Source organism: Tyto alba, unplaced genomic scaffold (assembly GCF_018691265.1).
Source record: "Tyto alba isolate M040663 unplaced genomic scaffold, T.alba_DEE_v4.0 Super-Scaffold_1, whole genome shotgun sequence".
Lineage (NCBI taxonomy): Eukaryota > Metazoa > Chordata > Aves > Strigiformes > Tytonidae > Tyto > Tyto alba.
Genome location: NW_024881261.1, coordinates 21,405,927 through 21,426,767, shown reverse-complemented (window position 1 = coordinate 21,426,767; position 20,841 = coordinate 21,405,927). Strand labels below are relative to the sequence as shown.

The following is a 20,841-nucleotide window of genomic DNA, read 5'->3' as shown; positions in this document are numbered from 1 at the left end:
ATCAGAAATGCCAGGTGGAGCCAAACTTGGGGGACATACATACAAAGTGGGACATACAGCTCAGGATCTATGTCTTCCTTGATGTGGTAGAAGGAGGTGGAAGATCCATGTAGAAAGCATCTGTGGGAAAAAAATAAAGTTCTTGACCGCACAGATGATAGAGATCTGCTTTAGTTCTGAATTTACAGGTTTAGGTTTTAGGGAAAGTTCTGTTACCTATCATAATTCTAGATGTTCTAGAAGTGTTTGCTATCTATAAACAGTAAAATCTCACTAGGTTTAGTACCACTTGCCTCAGTGAGTCCTGAAGGCTCTGCCTTTACAGGTATTTCCTTTTTGTCAGTTCTGAATTTACCTCCTTTCAACTTCATTGTATTAAAGTGAAATAAGATAGGATATAGTTCAACTATGCTACTTGTTATCTCTCCACTCTGAGACAAAAAAGCCAGTCTTTTCAGTGTCTTCAAACCAGATATTTTCTGTGATGCTACCTTGAGCAAGAAGTACAATCTAACACAATTTACAGTACACCATGTTCAGGTTCTAAGCTCATTGAGATGTGAATAAATATGACATAGCAATTTGCAAAGACGGGAAAAAATTGTTTTTTAACACATAGGCTTTTGTTAAGCCTGATAGTTTCAATGCCAATTAGCCAGCAGATGACCTACAAAATAGTAAATAATATTTTGTCAATTAATAAAATTTGTCAAGATTGCACATTAATTTTCCAGTGAAATTGATCACTTCAGTGAACTAAGAGCACCACTGATTTCAGATGGACTCACCAGCAAATGGATCTTCATTGTTTTCCCAACAGGATTCCAATTTCTAGACATATTTATTATTTATAAGTACTTACCATATTACTATGGGAGGAAATTATTTGCTCTTTGTGACCATATGGTAGAGCTTCTGGTCCTTGAACGGCTGGCTAAAGTTTTTAAATGTTGGATTTAACAACTACTATTGTTTGTACATGACAGCACAACTGCCTGTGTTTAGGAAAACAAAGCAGTTTATCTGGATCATTTAGATATTAAAGAGGTTTAAAAGACATTAGAAGAAATGCAATAGTGTTGTTTACTCATTCATTGACTACTCCAGTCTTTTCCATATTAAGAATCTTTAATATTTTTCATACATACATCACTTTACACAAAATTCTGTATGAGTTTTAATTCATTTAAATATTTTCCACAACACTGAGAAGTTCAACAGCTAGCTAGTGCATAAAAATCAGAACACAAAAATGACTCAAAAGAGTTCAGGTTAATGATTGTACTGAGTGTAGTTGGTAAGACAAACAAGTAGTAAAAAAGATGGAAATTCTATCTGATTGTTAAAATTCTTTTCCTGTAAATACTGAAAGAGTTTCTCTGCAGTCAGATGTTTAAATGCAATTAATAAAAAAATGGCAATAACTTACAAATGAGCAAGCAAACAGCAATACGTAACTACTCTAGACTCTAACCGACTAAATTTCAGGACACCATTTTCCTAACTTAATTACCTTACAGCTGGCATTTCATACAGATGAGAAATTTTGAGATCTAGATTAGATTTACATGTATTTCTAAATAATTACAAAGACAGATGGTTAGATAAGAACTGTAAGAAAGACAAGGAATGTTGTGCATCGATTAAGATCATGTTAATAACTGTTAGTTGCCTTGGAATACACCACTGCTTGTTAGCAGGGTGCAAAAGATATTTCTATGCTTTCTTCTTATCTTTGGGGCAGGACATAGAGCAATCTGGTTTTAGCCTTAAGTAAAAATGTATTATTCTTTTCCCTGAGTCTGTTGATCTGAGCACTGGATGAAAGAGTAAATGTACTGCCTTTCTCCTGTTTATTCCCCGTTCCTCTGCCAGATACTAGGGGGGAAGCAGACACGTACCTAAGAAATACCAGGAGTCTGGGCAACCCTGACAGACTGGGAATGGTTATGTACATCTAAATTATGAAATGGAGAAGACACTTGATTTAGCTCTTGTAGTTTGGAAAACACTCTCCCAACAACTGTTAATTCTTCTTTAAGATGTATAAATAGGAATGTACACAATTTCCAAAGGAGTAGAGGTGCCTTTTCTGTGTTTGCATAAACGCTTTGAGGTGGTTCACATGCCTTCAGTACTGACAGCTGGGATATTCTAAATGATCAAAGGAAATATGTGATTTGGAGCTAAATCTTACAAAAGAGACACTGCAACAATTTGGACATTTGACCACAGGAGAGGAATCCAAAAAACCAAGTGATTTATCCAAATATCTCAACCATGCCCAGAAAGACCTGGGTTCCACAGAATGGGGGTAAAAAAGTCAGTATGTTGAGAAGGAGGACACTTTGAGCTATGTACAGGGAACAAACCACTGACTGTAGAGATTGAAATGAAGTTCCCACTCCTTTCTAGGGTTTACATTTGGGGAGGTAGCTTGCTTTCCCTAAGAACTAGGGGTACATTCCTCCCACTGGGCTATCTAGAGCTGTGCAGGTGAGCACTGAGCATTTCCTTTGCTTTGATGAGTGCTGTTTCAGCTGGTGTTTCTGTGTGAGGATGCACCCCTTTCCCTTCCCAAGAAGTGCTGTCTGCAGAGGTGACTGATCTGGATGTGGGGATGGTGATGTAGAAGTTGGTATCATCTACTTGGTATGTCTGTGGGGAATGGGAGCCACCACTGGTCTGTTCCCCAACGATGACAGCTCTGCCCAGTCTCTTCATTATGTATACAAACTCTTCAGCAGCCCCAGCTGTCACAGCACTGGTGAGGATTATTAGCCCCTTCTGAGAACCATACCTCTCACCTGCCGGATAGGACAAAAAGGGTCAGAAATGCATCCATTTTCAGAGATTAATTTGCATAATGAAGAAAGAGAAGCCAAGATACAACACAGTTCATTTCCCACCCACTATTAACAATCAAAGAAGTTTGGAAATTTACTTTGTACCTATGATGGTATCAAAGCACTTTTTACACTAGACCAGCCTCTATACGCTAAAAAAGACTGTCACCCTATGTGGTGCTCTTGTCCCATCAGTTTCTGGTTATGAGCTCCAGCAGCTTGGGAGGCTAGGTCATGGTTACTACTTCTGGCTCTTCCGTGGCTTTGACTTCTTCAGGAGCTCTAGATCCCATCAGAGAAGTAGGATAGACAGGTGAGGGAAGTGCCATTTTTCACTGCTCCAGCAGGAATACCCAAAACTCAGCTAGCAGCATCTTCAGTTTCACTCTCATCCCTTTTCAAGGAACAAAGCTGTCATGGAGCTTGGCCTACAAATTATGCAGGCAGAATTTCATGAAATTATAATTATAGCAGTTACCCACAGGCTTTTTATAGTCTATAAATGGAAGCTGTTGCATGGCCTTTGTCCCAAACCCTTCAACAAATATCCTTTTATTATTAGGATCTGAGCCAAGTTATCTCATTTACTTACATAAACCAGCTGACAGGAGTAGGAGGGTTTTTGCACCTTATTTTCAATATATCTGAACACACTAGGTACTTTTTGAGAGGTTAGATCCTTTGAAAATGTAACCAGTGTGTCATAACTAGGACCTGATAACTTGAAAACTACTCTAAACTGCTCTAAAAATGTCATTCTTTAAGTTACAGTATGACATATAATTCTCATACTAAGCTGTAAGAGAGAGATCAATAGCATGGTAATTAATTTTCACACCATCTTTGCTCTTCTCATTTCACTATAGATGTAATATCCATTAGAAGACCCGTTTCACAGTAGATATATATAATACAGGACCAGATCCAGCTCCTTTGAAGTTAATATGAGTCTGTCTGTTCTCTTTGATGGGAACTGGAATGTGTCCACAGTAATCATATTCCTTAGCACAGCCCACCTCTGACTGCCTGGGAAAATAGATGAACTCTGCAGCCGGTGACAAAGTTGAACCATTTCAGCATACTTCAAGCCAATAATTGTAGACACCATTTTGACACCTTTTTCGGTAATGTCTTAGCTTTAAAGGGGAAAAGAATTAAAATCATTGTTGAAGGCTTCTTAGCACTCTAACTGCACTTTATGAGCACTGAAGAGCTCTGTTTCTGTGTGTTGCAGTGTCCTTTCAACTTCCACAAACAGTGGGGCAGGGTGTGTGTGGGGTGTGTGTGATACATTGCCAAATGCTCCAAACTCACTTAGATGTGCAAAAGTTAGCACTTTTCTTTCTCTCTTGCATTCTCTGGACAAACTGGGCTATTGTGGGTATTTTCACCTCCTGAAACAGTGGAATACACAGGTAGAAAGTGAGGAGCTACATATAAAACTATGTATGAGTATTGGAAGAGATATTACTAGAGATCTAGGCAGCACAGGATTTCTTTTTAATTTTGGCAACTTTTAAAAGCAACAAGTCACAACTGCTGAACACAGTATTCAGCTAAACCTCTGGGGACCAGTTTACAAACCTCCATGCCTAACATATCCCATTCCTAGGAGCGATAAACTGTTAATTATGGATGGCATTGAAGGACATGGCTGAAATGCACATTTTTGTTTTTACATTCTCTGCATAGCTTGAGCTAAACATGGCAGTACTTTCACCAGCTGAGTTATGGTGTCCAATAGCTCACTTCAAAATACACAAGGAGGGACATCTGAAATGCAAAGCTACTCTAAAAAGAAATTGTCATTCTACCTTTGAGCTGTGGCTGGGTCCATATTTCCTTTATTGAGTCACTGGGTCTGTTGTAAACTTTGTCCAAGAGAATTTGCTGCCCTTCATCAAAGAAGTATGAGCATAGGATTGCTATGGAAGTGGTGGAGCCTCCAATATTGTACCTTTTCAAAAATTAAAAATATTATGGAAACAATTGAAAATTTGTGTTAGACAGTGAATCTCCCTTCCAAGTACTGTTCCTTAACATCAGTACTGAAAGGGTTTAAGGCTACATTTTGATACATTTACATTAATTCTCCCTTATCAGCATTTGCACACTTATCAGAGAAACACAATCATGCCTAAGTGTCTTGGACTGTTATTGCCCACAACTGACTTTAAAAAGCAAACATAAAACTGAATGATCTATATATATATATATTTTTTTTTTATTCAACCTGGAAAAAATTCAGAAAGTAAGCAAAGACTCTTGTTATTTTTCTACTCTGAATAACCCATGCTGTTACTGACATAGGCAGCATGAGTAAATACCTAAACCATAATATATAAATATCGATCCCAATTTAAGCAACCTATGTTTGTAGAACTGTCATGTTCTTATTTCCTGCTGCACACAATGAGAATACTTGGTGTTTGGCACCTTATAAGATTAGGTCATTTCTTTTTGTGCCTAAAGATTACATTAGCTGCTTCATTTAGGACAGTCATGTTTCAAAACTTAGGTTGTAGTTTAATTTCATACCAGTCTCTGAAGATTAAATTCACTGAAGAGCCCAAGGGTCACTGGAGAACCCCTGCTATGAATACACACAATGGAATACCAGATTTTTTTTTGTTTCTCACTTTTGACTAATACTAGAGCACGTGCAGCACTGGTAATGCTTGTACTTTGCTCACTCGTAGGAGATAGATACAGTGTTTTCCTGTAGTTGATATTAAGAGTGCCTAGCACAGACATTCCAGCAAAAACCTGCTAGAAAATGAGTTTTGTTCAGTCCAGTTCATAACTAAGTTTTTTTTTACCTCCAGAAAAGGATTAGACAATCCATGAGGCCTCTGTCCCAAAGAGTGAAGCCACCTCTTTATTTTACAGCATTTGGGAGGTGTATGCTGGATCCACATTGTGACTGGCTAGAACTGAAATAAGCCTCTTCTGTGTGTCCTGGATAGTGCCGTGCTGCCAGGAGGTCCTGCTGCTGCTGCATGGCACAGGAGGCAGCTAGATCTAGCACAGCCCAGTTTTCCATGGCCTAGTTTTCCACAGCTGCCATCATGGCTGAAGTGAGTGGTAAGCAGGCAGCTAGGGCAATGCTGGAGAGCTCTTTCTCTGGGACTCTTGCAGGCAGTGAAACTGTGGAAATGTTAGTCAGTAAACATGACTGAGCACTTGCTAGAGTTTTAGCTTAACTTTTAGAGGCCAAGTACTTCCTTCGTTACAGACTTCTTGCATGACATTAGGGAAGCTGTTTAGTTTATCTCTTCTCAACGCTATTAAGGTTAAAAAATATGAAGTTCATAAGTGGCACAGCTGTTCCACAAAGGGGAACTATTAAGGTGAGAGGCATCATGCATTATGGTTGATCCCATGCAAAATGGAAATTATCAACCTTGCCTTAAAATCATAAGATTGGTTTAGGAGGATATCAAAAGGTAAAAAGTTTGGGGTTCTCTTTTATATGCCTTCAGAGACTGGGTCTTTTGTGTGCACTCAAAGAGCTGGAAATACCTTAAATATAAAAAACCCAAAACAACCCAAGAAAAGAACTATAATGAGACCATTTGGTATCTGGGACATAATTTCACTTTGCTGTCTTATTGACCCTGACCGTGATACAAGTTTTAGCTTGGGAGAAAACCAGGGCAAGAAAGGGGAAAGTCCTAGTCCTGTCTTAAGCCTATTGGAAGATGGTGGTGCCTTTGCTGAATTTGAATTCATTCATGGATGTGTTTCATTGGTTGCTGCCCTGCCTCCTGTGTGCTTACACCATGAGATCTCTCCTGCTGCTTTCGTTGTCATGTTCATCTTTTCCTGCACATGTTGCAAATCCCATAGATAATATTAAGATGATTACCAAATATTGAGAGCCCCATGATAGCAATGAACATAAGTGGTTCTAGTATTAAAAATGAGTTCTTACAAAAGTCTTCTTTTCTTTAGTTGATATTTGCAATGTTCTGGGGTCACAAACATTAGGTCTAAACCAAAACAGGGAAAGGATTTACCTAAATATTGTATGGGAGATACATACTTGTGATATTCATCTGCTTTGCTATCTGGCAACAAATGGATGCCATCTTCTGGTTTGTAAGGTTTGGAACATTGTTGACACACTGGAGTGTCCAACAGAATCCTAAATTGAGAGTGGGCATATGATGCTGTAGCTTGTTGAATCAGGGTCTAGGAGTGCTACAGTACATTTAAGCCATCTTTGTGCTTAAGGGTCATTCTGTACAGGGCTGACTGCCCAGGATAATTTAGCACTGCAGATATGGCAAAGCAGATGTTGTAATACAGCCTTATGCATGGTCTGTTTTTTTTGCTGTTCAATCACTTGACCACTGCCTGCAGTAAAAGATCTAATTAGGCCATATATATAAATATGTAATTAATACAAGGCACACGCAGAGCTAGATTAGAAAGAAATCAGAGAAAGAAAACAGATGTGACATTCAGGACTGCATTCTGCAACAATATTCCCTAAATTTTCCCATTTAGTTCTAAACATACCAAGTGATGGTACAATTTATCTTGAGATATACTTCTAGACTGTTATTGTTTTCCTTGGCTGTTTTCCTTTTCTCATTTAATCCCAGCAATTTTAGCCTGTAAACAGGACAGTAAGCCATGTAAAGCTAATTCACTGTTACAAATAAAATGCTGTTTTGAAAGAGTTTTGGTTATTTGCCATTCAAAGGTTTACCTCATGTCTATGATTAATGCATCTGTGTGAGCAATTTTCTTCCAAACATGCTCTACCAGTAGGTCAGACACCTGGGTTAGAAGTTCAGAGTCTCCAAACATATCGAATCTCAAATAGCCGATGTTGTTTTCAAATACATTTGTGTGGAATGAAAATTTAATCAGATCTTCAAATACTTCTGGGGAAGGGATCTGAAAGAGTTTGGAAAAATAAAACAAATCATTTGCTGGCACTGATAGCTTGGCACAAGATTTAAGAAGAATTATGTGGGTGAAGTTTAGTCCTGGTGGGACATATGTGAGGAATGTGACCGAGTTTGAAGAACATAATGAATGACATTAAGATTTTTGCATATTAAACACAGGTTAGCATTGGCTGCTGCATTGTTCGCCCAGTACAGGGTACATCAACAGCATGCTCAGAATCTGGATCAGGTGCCTATTTGTCAGGGGTCAATTTATTTTTCAAAATACAGGAATTTCCTTGGACCAAAGAGGCTGAGAAGGCTACAAGAACCATTCCCCAACCTGGAGCATAGGCCACTATCCCATGCCTGTTACCCAAGCCCACTCGTTTCCTTTAGCAGTTCTTTCTAAATAAGGTGCTTGGGACTTTTATAATCTCTTGATTGGCCTCAGCTGACAAACAGCTCCTAGCTATAGGTGAGGTTGGCCCCAGCCCCTCTTAATGAGCCAGTCCCTGTGACAGTGAAGAACCTGATGTGTTGGGCATGTGCTGGGATACTCATGAGGTAGACGTGTTAAATCTCTTACATGGTGGCCATGTGCCTGGAGTTTCACGTGTTAGGCTGTGATTAATTTCATTTTGTTTATCTTATGTTATTAAACAGCAGTCATTTTTTAAATAGCAACGTGTAGCCAACTAATAAAGTTATCCTGGTAACCCCTACATGCTTTGAGACATAGCCTGCTCCTGTTGCCAAACTTCTGTTTTGCATGCATGTGTCTGAAAATGGAAGACAGACTCTCCTTCAACTTAAGGAGATAAGGCTTTGGGATATATATGACTTATATGACCTTCCGCAATTTGGCCATTTCTCCTCAGGGTTGCCATGAAAATGATTTTATACTTGCTTTTTAATCAGTTGCTCTCTGTCATAGCTCAGCCCCAGACAATCCATACCTTTATGCTCAAAAGAACAAGGAGTCAGCAGTGAGCCATGTGCTAAAAGGTGCTCTCCCAACCTGCAATATGCTGTAGAATTTGGGAGGCATTTGGGGTTTCTGAAACTGTAGAGGCATCAGGCAATCTCCCTCCCTACGTGTAATGCTCCGGCCTGGGGTTGCTCTCCTGCCAAAAGCAGGTCTGCCACAGCAGAAAGAGGGTTTCCAAGGTGTGTGAATGCAGCTGTATTTAACACAGCTCAAGGACTTTGCCTTTACCTGGGGGGAAATTACCCATCGTATTATACTTCAGGCTGCCCCGGGCATCTTCATCGTTAGGTGCCTTCTATATGCCAAAAATGGCAAAATTTCAAACATTAATTTAAAAGCTGAGTTGGTCAGTAGTTGTTGATCTGATGGTAAAAGGAAAATCTACTGAGCCCTTTTCTGTACCATTCTTTCTCATTGTACCTTGTGAACCATTGTATCTGGATTGTAAACAGTCCAGCACTACTGAGTTTGTCATTTCCAATCCACCTCCCAGTGACAGCAATGCTACTTGTTCTGCCCACTGTACTGTGATTAACAAATCACAGTTTTGAAAAATATATCCAGCATGCATTGCATTGTTCTGACCAAGCTTATATCTAGTTCAGAGGTACCGGTCCCTCCCAGGAGAAAAAAGTCACTATTCATTGGTAACACCTACAAATAAAATTGATGTGTTACTCTCAGCCACTTACCAATGACATTTTAACGGAGCACACAGTTTTCTCAGCTCTGTCTCCAACAATAATTGCTAGATGCATACCCTTAAGCATGTTGATTCAGAATAACCTCTCTTTCTATGTCTGGTAATTTTTTTTTCTGCTTGTTCTTTTGTTGTGCTGCATCACATCTGTTCACTGAGGACTTTAGTACTTGCTAGCAGTGTTGCTAACTCTTGGAAATTCATTACAGATTTCAAGGTGAGCAGATTGCTCTTAAAGCCTCAGGTCTCATGGGATAAAATGAATACGCAAGGATCTCAAAGAAACTCTTCTTCATCTTCATGGCTGCAGGAAAAGGTACGAAAATATGTCTACTCTAAAGGCTCTAAGACAAGAAGTGAGATGAAAAACATGCAGAATGTAATTTTGGTGGAGTGGGGAAAGCCTCCTAATTTTTAAGCAAAAGAGGGGAGGAGTCTGGGACTGACAGTAGAGAGTTACTGTCATGGAAAACTGCAGGTTCATGACACTGGCACATGAGACATATGCTGCTGGTACCTAAGGAGGTAAGTCTAGCTTCAGAGAGCAACAGCGCATTTTTCTTTGGAAGGCAGGGCTCTGTTTGCAGACCAAGAACAAGCTGGGACAGGATGCAGCTGAAAGATCCTGCTGCTCAGTCAGGCAGTGTTTACATACAAATGACTTGATGTTAAATATAAACCCTCAGGTGCCTTAGTAAGAACACTATAAGCAATGTGGCTTGACTAATGGACCTCTAAGCTAACACCACTTAAGCCAAGGAAGATTGGTTTTTGTTAACTATATACGGTCTCCAGCCCTATTCTGCAGCCTCCTTCTGCAAGTAAGTGGCCTAACTGGAACAAGTGATGTGACACAAAATAGGACCTAGAATGCTGCCCTGGGACTCGTGTGGATTTTCATCCCTGGTTCTGCTACTGGCACGTACCTCAGCCATGGGCAAACTACTTTTCCAGCTGTGCCACTCTTCCCTCTTTTCTCCCATTGCACCTCTCCCCTAAGTTGTTCTATTTAGATGAAAACTATTTTCATAGCTGATTTTGTGCTGACCATTGCAATGTAACTCTCATTTCCATTAAGGCTGCTAGTGCCGTCAACTGCCAGCTGTTAAAATATTATCAGTCAACACCCTTGTTACATTGCAAACTCTGAGATTAGTTTAAGAACCATGAGATCTTGGGGGCTGGGTGGTGGGGTTGTGTCTTTCTTTCTTAGAATAACATTTGGGTTCCTTGTGTACCTTAACAGGCTGGAATGGAACCGTCCATCCTAGTAGGTCCCCCAGCTCAAGGACTGAGCAGGATCAGCTATATCCCTAACAGCTGATTCTCACTTGCTCTTAAACACCCATATCACTGGGTTATTTCCAGGCAATCCAGTCTAATACGTCACTAGCCTTACTACTACAAAGATGTTTTTAACATCTAGTGTAAACAGTGTAAATTCACTACTTTCTACAGTTTAAGTGCATTACTTCTTGGCCTATTTACCATGGACAAGGGAACAGATTATTGTCTTCATATTTGAAACAGCCTCTTATATGTCTGAAGACTGTTTTCATGTCTCCTCTCAGTTTTCTTCTCTCTGGAATAAACAACTCAAAACTTTTAAACTTTTTCAAGATGACTCTTGTTCAGTCTTCTCTTTACTCCTGTTACTCTTTTCTGCTGTCTCCCCACTTGAGTCACATCTTTACAGAAAAGCAGTGCCAAAGACTGTGCATCATATACTCTAGATGACTTTTCTTTAGAGCTGTTTTCCTCCCAGACTTCACCCTAGAAACTGTGTAAGAACCCTGCACGTGTTATTATTTAACCTCATCCTGCTTTTCACAGATCATTTCTCTGTTTTTTCCAGAACTGTAGCTTTGAATTCTAATCCTCCCCTCTATTGCACCAAGACAGCCAGGATGGGGGGTTTACCATAAGAAAAGGCTGAAACCCTCTGGGATGATGCTCTGGAAAGGATTAAAATATGTTATTTAAGGTTCTCAGTCTCCATTGAAGGAGTGCAGGGCAGAATGAGAAGCTGTACTTTCACCCCACAAAGGGTGGCACTGCACAGCGGTGTGTAAGCCTGCTCCGACAATACACAGCTTGTAATACTCATTGCAAGCCAGTGAACAGTTATTTTCTAGTCAATGCCCTGGACTATTACATTTGAAAGCAAAATTTGAAAATGCGATTCATGACTAAATTTTGATTTTCATCCAAAACCCACTAAAAATCCTTTAATGGACAAATCTACTGTAACATTAATGACAATGGAAAAAAAATAGTGCAAACGGATCTCTTTGGTGGAATTGTAATTGCAAATGTAGCTGCACTGAGCTTGAATATCATGATCAGAAGATGAAAGGTACTAGAAAAAGAACAAAAGTAATTAACAAAATGTCATATTATTTTCTGCACCAAATACAAGAAGCAAGCATGAATTGCAAAAGGTGATGAGTCAATGAGAATTAAACATGAGACAATTTTTTGGCTTGCATAAACTTGTATAGTTCCACCTAATTTACTGTGGTTATGTTGATATAAACCAGCATTTTATGTGTCCACAACATTTTTTTTCCACCTGCTAGCAATTGTTGTAGCAATGTGATTATCTAATTTGGCACTTTGAGGCTGAGCATTTTGATTTCACTTATTAATGAAGTATGAATTTCACTTATTCATGAAGTAATGAAATAAGTAAACTATAGTCCTTTCTGGTAAAACATCTGTAACTATTGCCTCCTTCAGCAACTACAATACTGTGCTATAAATATATATTATTTATCTGGGAAAAGGAGGACTTCAAAAGCAGGAACAATTTCTCCTTGCAAAGGATTCCTTTTCGTCTTCTACTCTGATCATCATTTTCAACTGCTTATCTAAAACATTAATACAAAAATTCTCTTAGGTGTGAAGACTGGATTAAAAGTATTTGGGCATTAACAAGGGGCCAAAAGAGTCACTCAGGGAGATTCTTGTAATTTAAAATTGACATAACATATTTGCCAAAATCAGGCATCAGTTCTTCCATGGGTAGTCTACAATACTCAGATGTTCATGAACACAAATGTTTCAGTATGGAAAGGAAGGTATGACTTGAGGGAGAGACAAACAGAAGAATAGGAAGTAGGGATTATTGAACGGCGCATCAGCAAGTTTACAGAGCTCTGACATATAAGCAAAATGCTATTTTCTGAATCACAAACATTATATACAATATTTGCCTCTGGGAAATCTGACTTTGTAAAGTGGCATTTATGCAGCAGACAACTCCAGCTAGCACTGACCTTCCTGCTGTCATAGAGGAGACTTATTCACTACCCTATATTATGCTTCACCAGCTATTCCAGTGTAGCAGATGCAAAGGTCTACATGCACTTCACTTGTCTGTCTCCTATGTCCCATCCCATTCCTCCTGCAGTTATTCATCATCACTCCCATTTAATTGTGTTGGATCTGCTTCATTGTCAAGGTCATTATCAAGAAAATCCCACTGTCAAGGGAAAGGGTGGCTTGGAAGGTAGGTAGCACAAGAATAAAACTAGCTCTTAGGTTTTTGAGGAATAAATGTGATACAGATTAAAAGACCTACTATGTCCATGTATAGGACTGTCAAAAAAAATTAATAATTTACAAATGCAATTAGTGCCATCACGTAAACTTCACTATAATCTTAAGGCATTTGCTCTCTTGCGTATTGGTGTGGGGCATTCCTGAAATGTTTCACAGAAAGCACCCCTCTTGACCCTACAAAAGCAATGCAGGATTGAAGATACTCTTGCTGTCCCATGCTCTGTGGAATACGTGAAGTTTCTTTTACCTCTATCACAAGGAAAAGTCTTTAATTCAATGACCTCAGTGTCTTCGTTTTCTTACCCTCTTTGGCCTTAAAATGTCTTAACACTGCTCTTGTCTGTCTGCATCCCAATTTCCTCAAGCACTATGAGGGGATGCGTATGCCTTTGGAAACTATTTTAGCCTCATAAGAGACCTGTGTTTCCCCACTGTTACTTATACATTATTTCCCCTTGAAGAAATCTCACATTTGTCCTTATTTTCATCCACACTGATGTTATTTCCTTCTTACGGATGTATCCCTCACCTCTTCCAATCGTTCTGTTTGACAAAGAACTAAGGTAAACAGAGGCATTAATTAGTATAATGGCATTTCCTCACTAGTTCTGTCAGGATCAGAATTTCACGTCATGAGACAAATAAGATATTTGTCCTGTACATGCTGTTCTCAACATTCAAGGTCTGAATAAAGTAAGTAATGTTTGAACAAGTAAAAATAGACAACAATATCCATTAACAGCTTTCAGTGAAAACAGTGACTAATTTGCAATATGTGCCCACTTTGTAGAATGGGGAGAAACTATGATGTATCACTATGGGTATGTTGCTAATAATTTAGCAGGCAGCTCTGTCAAAAACATCTTTAGAGTGAAGTTTTCTACACCCAACAAATGTAGGTGGGAAAGAGAGTGATGGAATAGAAAAATCATTTAATTAATTATTTCCATTTGAGCTTGAAGGCAAAAACGGGTCCAGCATTTCTTGGTTAACAAACTTGAAAAAAATGTCTTCCCCTGGCAATGCTTAGACTTTGTCCTTGAACTTAGCGTTGGAGATAATACCGCAAAGGTCATGCCCACTTTAAATCATGCATGCCAAAAACTTCAGAGGGTGGAAGCCCACAGATTTCCTCCCCCAGGGAAACATTTAACAGTTACCTGACACTCTGTATACTCTGGTTCATTGCAAAGGCAAATGTATTTTCTTCAAAAAGTAATTTTATGAGTCCCTGGAGAAAAGACGTCTCTGATAGCCATGCTAGAGCAGTAGCCAGAAAGGAGCTAACTCCATCCAAGAAAGGGATCAGGTTATCCTATCCCTCCCTTTAATTTGAAGATGGAATTTTAACAAGCACTCCTGGGAGCTCCCTCCAGCACAACAATGAACAAGAAAGATTGCCAAGGCAGACCAGTGTATAAATACCCAGGCTCAGAACAAAGCACAGACTGTTATGCAAACCACACAGCAAGGGCAAAAGTAGATTATTAAAAATCAATTTTTCCCTGGGGTCACCGAACTTCCTCCCAGATACTTCTTCCAAAGTATTTCTAGGTCACTGGGAAACTGTCTGATGCTGTGCATGAGATACAATCAGAACAACTTTCCGCTGTCACTACCAAAGGAGTTGCTTGTTACTCTGGTGTAATAGAAGTCAGGTATAGCAATTTTATATTGAAAAATCCATTAAAGAGTATGTGGTTGCATGTTTTGTGGGTGTATACATTTATTCTGGTCCAACCAAATTTTTCTTAAATTACAAACTCAGTTTGTAACCAGTGGGTTTCTGCATTAATTTATTACATCTTGAAGAGCCATAGTACTGAAAGAGAGGGGGTCACAGAGACAATGAGATATCTTCCATCTAACCATGAAGTCCTGCATATTTGCTTGGGGCAGATGGTATCTGAAAGAGATTCACAGCCTGAAGGTTGTTCCCAAAATGCATGCATCCAGAACTACCATCTAATACCACAAGCTACTACCCTGACTTGCCTTAGTGTCAGAGAGATCTCAGCCTCCAAAACCCACTCAGGCACTGGCCTCTCTTCTTTGTACAGGTAAATCCTGATGGGTTTATGATATGAGATAGAAAAAAGATAAGATATCTGGTTCAGTGCTCCCATTCTAGCTGGCATCAGTAATCTGGTAACAAGAGAACTGTACCTGTTTTGGCATGATCCCTGGAATGCTGTCCTTGGCATGTTCAGGGACGTAGAGTAATTTCAGGTGCTCATCATCAGAAAGAGCTTGCAAGTCGGCAGTCACCTTCCTAGCCAGCTCTTCTTCTGTGTTAATCCTTTTATAACTGTCTTTGTTGATGTTCTTGGTAAGGTTGGATGCTATCACTGTCCCAGTGTCCACAAAGGCATAATAATCTGCCACAAGCTTGCCTACAGTTTGCAGTGTCTGTGGCACCTGGGCACGCAGGCTGGCAATGTGCTGAGCTACAGCCATGGCTTCATTGGCCTGGATGGAGATGTGTGGCTCCACCCCAGACACACTCCATACTTTGCCAGTGACTGGGCTGAGCACCACTTGGCTGGGGATGGAGGCATAGAGAGAACTGTTACCAACACGATAAATGCCCACTGAGAGGGAACCACCTACTGTGGGCTCACCAATAACTGTGGCCCGGTGTAGATCCTTCATAGAGCGAGTGAAAGCTTCAGCTGCTGAGCCACTCATATGGCTTGTTAGGATGTAGATGTCCTTGAGGGAGCCGTATCTCTTGCCGGTGACCTGAGGGAAAGTCCATACCTCTGTGCTGCGGGAGGTACTACGATCGAAGACAGTGTAGAGGTGTTGACGAGGCTCAGGCTCAAAGAAGTAGGAACAAAGTATTGGGATAGCAGTGGAGTAGCCACCTGTGTTGTACCTCATGTCAATAATCATGGCATCTGTGTCCACTAGCTTGTTCCATACCATCTGCACTAGCTGGGGCCCAATGGCTTTCACTGTTTCTGCCTCAGCCATCATATCAAAGCGAAGGTAGCCCAGGTTACCTGGCAATACCTCAATTTTGAAGAGTGCCTCAATGATGTAGCTTAGCTCCTCAGGGCTGGGAATCATGTTTGGAAGCTGTTCTTCTGGTGTTGGTTCCACATGGCTGTAGAAGACATGAAGCCGATGGTCCCCCGAGGCCTCCTGCAAGTCACTGGTAAGGTGGGAAGCCAATGTCTCAAAGTCTACAGCTGATCGATAACCTCCTTGGGCACGTTTGGAGCTGAGCATAGCACTGGCTTTACCAGCCACTTCTGGAATGGCATAGTGAGCCTCTAGGAGTTGCCCAGTACCATCCAAAAGTACTCCCATGTTCTTGTGGAAAGCTAGCACCTCTTCAGCTTTCTCCAGTGCGTCCTCAGCCAACACTATGGCATCAGGCACAACTCCTCCGCCCATCCAGCTTTCCCCATGGTTGTCAATGAAGGTGATAACAGGAACTGTGATAGTTAGGCCACAAGTTATTCCCAGCTGAGGCTGCAGCAGAGGGAAGGTACGGGTGTGTGAGAGGCTTCCTGCTGTGATCTCACCAATCAGTGTGGCACGGCCCAGGGACTGCATGAGGTAAGCAAACTCCTCGGCAGCTGTAGCAGTGTGGTGGCTGGTGAGCAGGTAGATGCCACGCTGAGCCCCATAGGGCTGGCCCAGCAGTTCTGCCTGGCTGTTGTACTCCTGTGTGTGGTTGGTGCGTCTGTCATAGGTTGTGAAGAGATGGACAGGACCTGCGGCAGGATCTTGGAAATAGGAGAGTAGCACAGGCACAGCAGAGGAGGAAGGGCCCCCAGAGTTGTAACGTAGGTCCATGATCAAGTTCTCTGTATTTTGGAGGGGCTCCCACACTTTCTGGACAATGTAAGGTCCCAGTTTAGCAAGCACAGAGGCATCTGCAAACTCATCAAAGCGTATGTAGCCAACATTGCCTGGCAACACTGACACCTTGAAGACAGTATCCACCAAGGCATGCAGCAGTTCCTCACTGTCAGGCAAGTTGGCTGCCACAGCAATTGGCTTCTCATCAGGAGGGGCAGCAGCTTCATCTGGCATCATGACTCGGACGAACAGGCGAGGGTCTTCAGATAAGGTCTGCATTTCAGTGTTGAGTTTGGTGGCCAGGTCCTCTGCTGACTGCACAGAAGAGAAGTCAGAGGTGACGAGGTGCTGCAGCAGTGCTGGCACCCGCTCCACTAAGCTGTAATAGTCCTTTAATATGTTTGTGAGTTGGCTTAGAGTGCCAGGCACTGCTCTGCGCACTGCCAGGATGTCCAGTGATTTCTGCAAGGCTTGCTCGGCCTCAGTAGCAACACATGGCATCACCCCACTCACCTCCCAGCTCTGTCCACCACCACTCAAGGGGCTCACAGATCGTGACACGGGAACCATCATATAGAAATCGGAGGGGCCAATACGCAGCTTCTGGATGTCCAGTGAACCCCCAGCTGTCTTCTCCCCAACAGTGATAGCTCTGTTCATGTGCTTGAGGATGTAAGCCACATCTTCAGCCACTCCTGTGGTGTGGTGGCTGATCAAAACAATGACATCCTTGTCTTTGCTGTACCTCTCTCCCAACACTTTTGGCAGTGTCCATATCTCTGTGGTGGTGTTGGAGGGCCGATTGTATACAGTCTCAACATGCAGCATCTTGTCTTCTTCATGCAAGTATGAGATGATGAAGGGGAGACCAGAAATCTGTCCCCCCATGCTGTGACGAAGATCTATCACCAGGGCAGATGTCTCTATTAGTGTCTTCCACACCTTTTCCACCAGAAAATCTCCAACTTTCTGCACAACTTCCTTTCCTATGATATAATCGATCCTCAGGTAGCCAACATTGCCCTCCAGCTTGTTATATGTGACCACATGCTCAATAAGACTCAGGAGCTGTTCATGGGTAGGGGAAGCCTCATCTTCTTGTTTGGGAGCTGCATGCGGTGGTGGTTCATAGGAAATCACCAGTCTTGGGTCATTCAGAGCACCCTGCACTCCAGCTGTCAAGACACTGGCCAGCATTTCTGGATCAGAGATGTCCAGGATCTCCCCGCTTTTGATTGCTTGTTCAATGGCTTCTTGCATTCCCACTAGGTTTTCGGGATAGCAGTAGTTATCCAGAAGGACTTTAGCCATGTCCAGCACTAGAGTTGGTTGAAAGATTTCCTCAGCAGGTATGCTGCCCATGATCAGTGCTGAAAACAGGAAGAAATGTGTTCTGATCATTTTGTCTTTGTAAGGAATAGAAAAGAAGGAAAGAAGTCAGAAGCTCTTATTGATCAAGATGAATGTAGCTCTCCAATGACTCCGTGAATCACACTGAAATCCCTGTGTTGAATCCAGGTGCACTGAACAGATAAAAATCTTTTATCTGCATTAAATCTTTAATCTCATTAAAATGGCGTGCATCATCCCAAGTGCACCAATAGATGAAATTCACCTCCTTACTATTTCACAGCCCTCTTATGAAACAGTAATAAACTTCAATCACCAAGGAAGATCTTTCTTGCAGTTAATAGTTTCCAAAAGGTAATGAATGGCCTGTTATAAACTGGTCCTGGCTTATCCTGACAGTGGATTGCTTACATGCAAAACTTTGATTTTAACCACAATTAGAACAGCAGTAATCCAGTCTTTTACCATTATTTATGAAAAGCTTATACCAGAAGATTCTTCAGTGACATAGTTGTATCAAGATTTAATATTTTTTTCAAAAGTTGTTGACAATACATTGTCTTTGGTGTTTTTCAGGCTGAGTTGCAAAGGACTGTTCTTACATTCTATGACTAAGGGCTCCAAACAAGGAGCTCCAGACATTTAGAACAGCTCATAAAATCCAAGGTAATGACAGCCTGTTAATTTCTGTGCTGAGAATTGCCAGCATTTTAAACAAGACTTTGAAATACATTTGCCTCAACATAAGACAGCTAAATCTGAGGTGACTTTAATCTTCATAATTTGCACTCAATTAGGATTTACTTGTAATACCGTTGAGTAGCATATGGTCATGTCTGATGACAGCTCTCAGCCAATAGACTTTAGGCTCAACATACCAAAATAGAATGTGGGGGGTTGTTTTCTTCTGCTCACAATGTATTCGAGACCCTATTGTATTAAGAGTTTGAAAGACGATCAGAATATGAGGGATGCAGCTGCAGGCTGTACCCATGTGAGTTGTCAACATTCAGAGCTCCAGTGTGACATGCCAAAGACATGCAAGAACAGATTCTTGGCTTTAAATCTGAAATGAGTTGCTACCCCATCCATTCTGCTTGCTGGAGGTAGCTGCAAGAATAGACTAGGGAAACTGGGAAGAGCATGCTTTTGTATTGCTTTCAAAATGTCACTTGTTGCTAGGTACGAATACATGTGGAGGGAAGAGTCTAAAGGTGGTCTACCCTGTCTGGGTGCACTCTGTTGGTGTCATGTGTGAGTGTCATGAGTGAGGTCTGCCACTCAACATGAACAAAGTTTAGTGCAGCCCTCTTTCTGGGTCATTCAATTGTAGGAGTTTTGTGAAGTTCCTTCCTTTAACATGTCCGTATAGGAATAGCCTCATCTATATATGCAGGTACTATTTCATCCCATGGTTGATTTGTATCTGTGTGTATGTAAATGTACAAATGTAAATCCATCAAAGGGAATGATTAATTTGTTATGAGTCCATTAGAGGAAGGACTGCTCTATGGCAAAAGCTGTAAAACTTGATGTTATAGTGACAGGTATCTCTGGCAGCCAGGCTGTTTTATATTGTGACAATGTGTGACATCCATCACAGACCTAACTCCAAGGCATTATCACCAGTTTGAATTGCTCTTCTTGCTTTCTTCCTGAAAAGAATGATGCAGTACTCTAGGGCAAAGGTAGCTGGAAAAAAGCTCTCCAGCACTGACCAGAAACTGACTTTTGAGCTACAGGGTTTATTGCCAGAGCTGCATTAATTACTCCCGTGGCTAATACAGTGTACAGGATCCTGAGCAAATAGATTTCTATTGCTTTTCTAACCCACGGCTCTTCTGTCTGTCTAGCTTGGAAAGTTTTGTGGGCAAAGGATCTTTTTTGCTACATTAATGTCTACCACATATCGTACCTTTACTTCCAACCTTTGATAGTGTCTCTAAATGCTATTACCACAGGAATAATTGCATACACTGTCGTGTACTTTAAGACAATCAATTCAATAGACAAGATACTGTACTTCATAAATCCCCAACTTAATTCTTTATCACCATGTGCTCTGTGCACTGACTAAGGCAGGGGACTTCTAAAATAAAAACATTATGAGCTGTGAATCTGTAATTAATGCATACAATCAAGAGGGGGATGACACATAGATAATATGAATTCTAACGTTTCATACTTTGGAAACAGCAACATTTTAATGTTACTTGCAATTTTTGTGTCTTCCAATGCCTTTCAATTAACTTGAAAGGGAAGCTATCGACTAACTAATTTTGTTATGATGGAAACAGAGTATAACGATAAAGAAAACATCTGTATGATCTAAAACAATTAAGTAAAAATGTGTAAACATGGAAGGGTTAGATATTTCGCCTGCTGGGCTAGGGGGTTGGGTTGTTCAATGGGTCCCCTTTTTTGTTTCTTATTTCTTTCTCCCTTTCACTCATGCTGGGTGCTGGAGGAGGGCATGCCCAGGAGCCAAGAAGCGTTACAAAATGGATCCATTGTGACAGGAACTGGGACAAAAAGTAAAATAATCTATGTCCCTGAGAATATGTCAGGATGGATCTATATTTCTGTCTGTCTGTACAGTAGCTTTAAGCATGCAGCTTTCTATCCTGGAAAAAAGAATGACATTGCATGTTTATGGAGTTTACATAGTACTTTCTT

The 20,841-nt window shown here is 40.9% G+C and overlaps 1 protein-coding gene across 2 annotated transcripts; it reads right to left on the bottom strand.

Annotated features, from left to right (window-relative positions):
- Positions 1 to 1,109: 1,109 nt before the first annotated feature.
- RBP3 (retinol binding protein 3) lies at positions 1,110 to 18,338 on the bottom strand. Of its 2 annotated transcripts, none has more exons than XM_009969068.3 (4): positions 15,169 to 18,338; positions 7,564 to 7,754; positions 4,661 to 4,803; positions 1,110 to 2,807 (listed from the first exon to the last, which is right to left on the bottom strand). In XM_009969068.3, exons 1-4 carry the CDS (start codon positions 18,214 to 18,216, stop codon positions 2,479 to 2,481), a joined length of 3,711 nt encoding a protein of 1,236 aa, XP_009967370.2. In that variant the 5' UTR covers positions 18,217 to 18,338; the 3' UTR covers positions 1,110 to 2,478. The 2 variants fall into 2 exon arrangements, with proteins under 2 accessions (XP_009967370.2, XP_032857639.1); XM_033001748.2 differs by lacking the exon at positions 1,110 to 2,807 and adding an exon at positions 2,814 to 3,274.
- Positions 18,339 to 20,841: the final 2,503 nt, after the last annotated feature.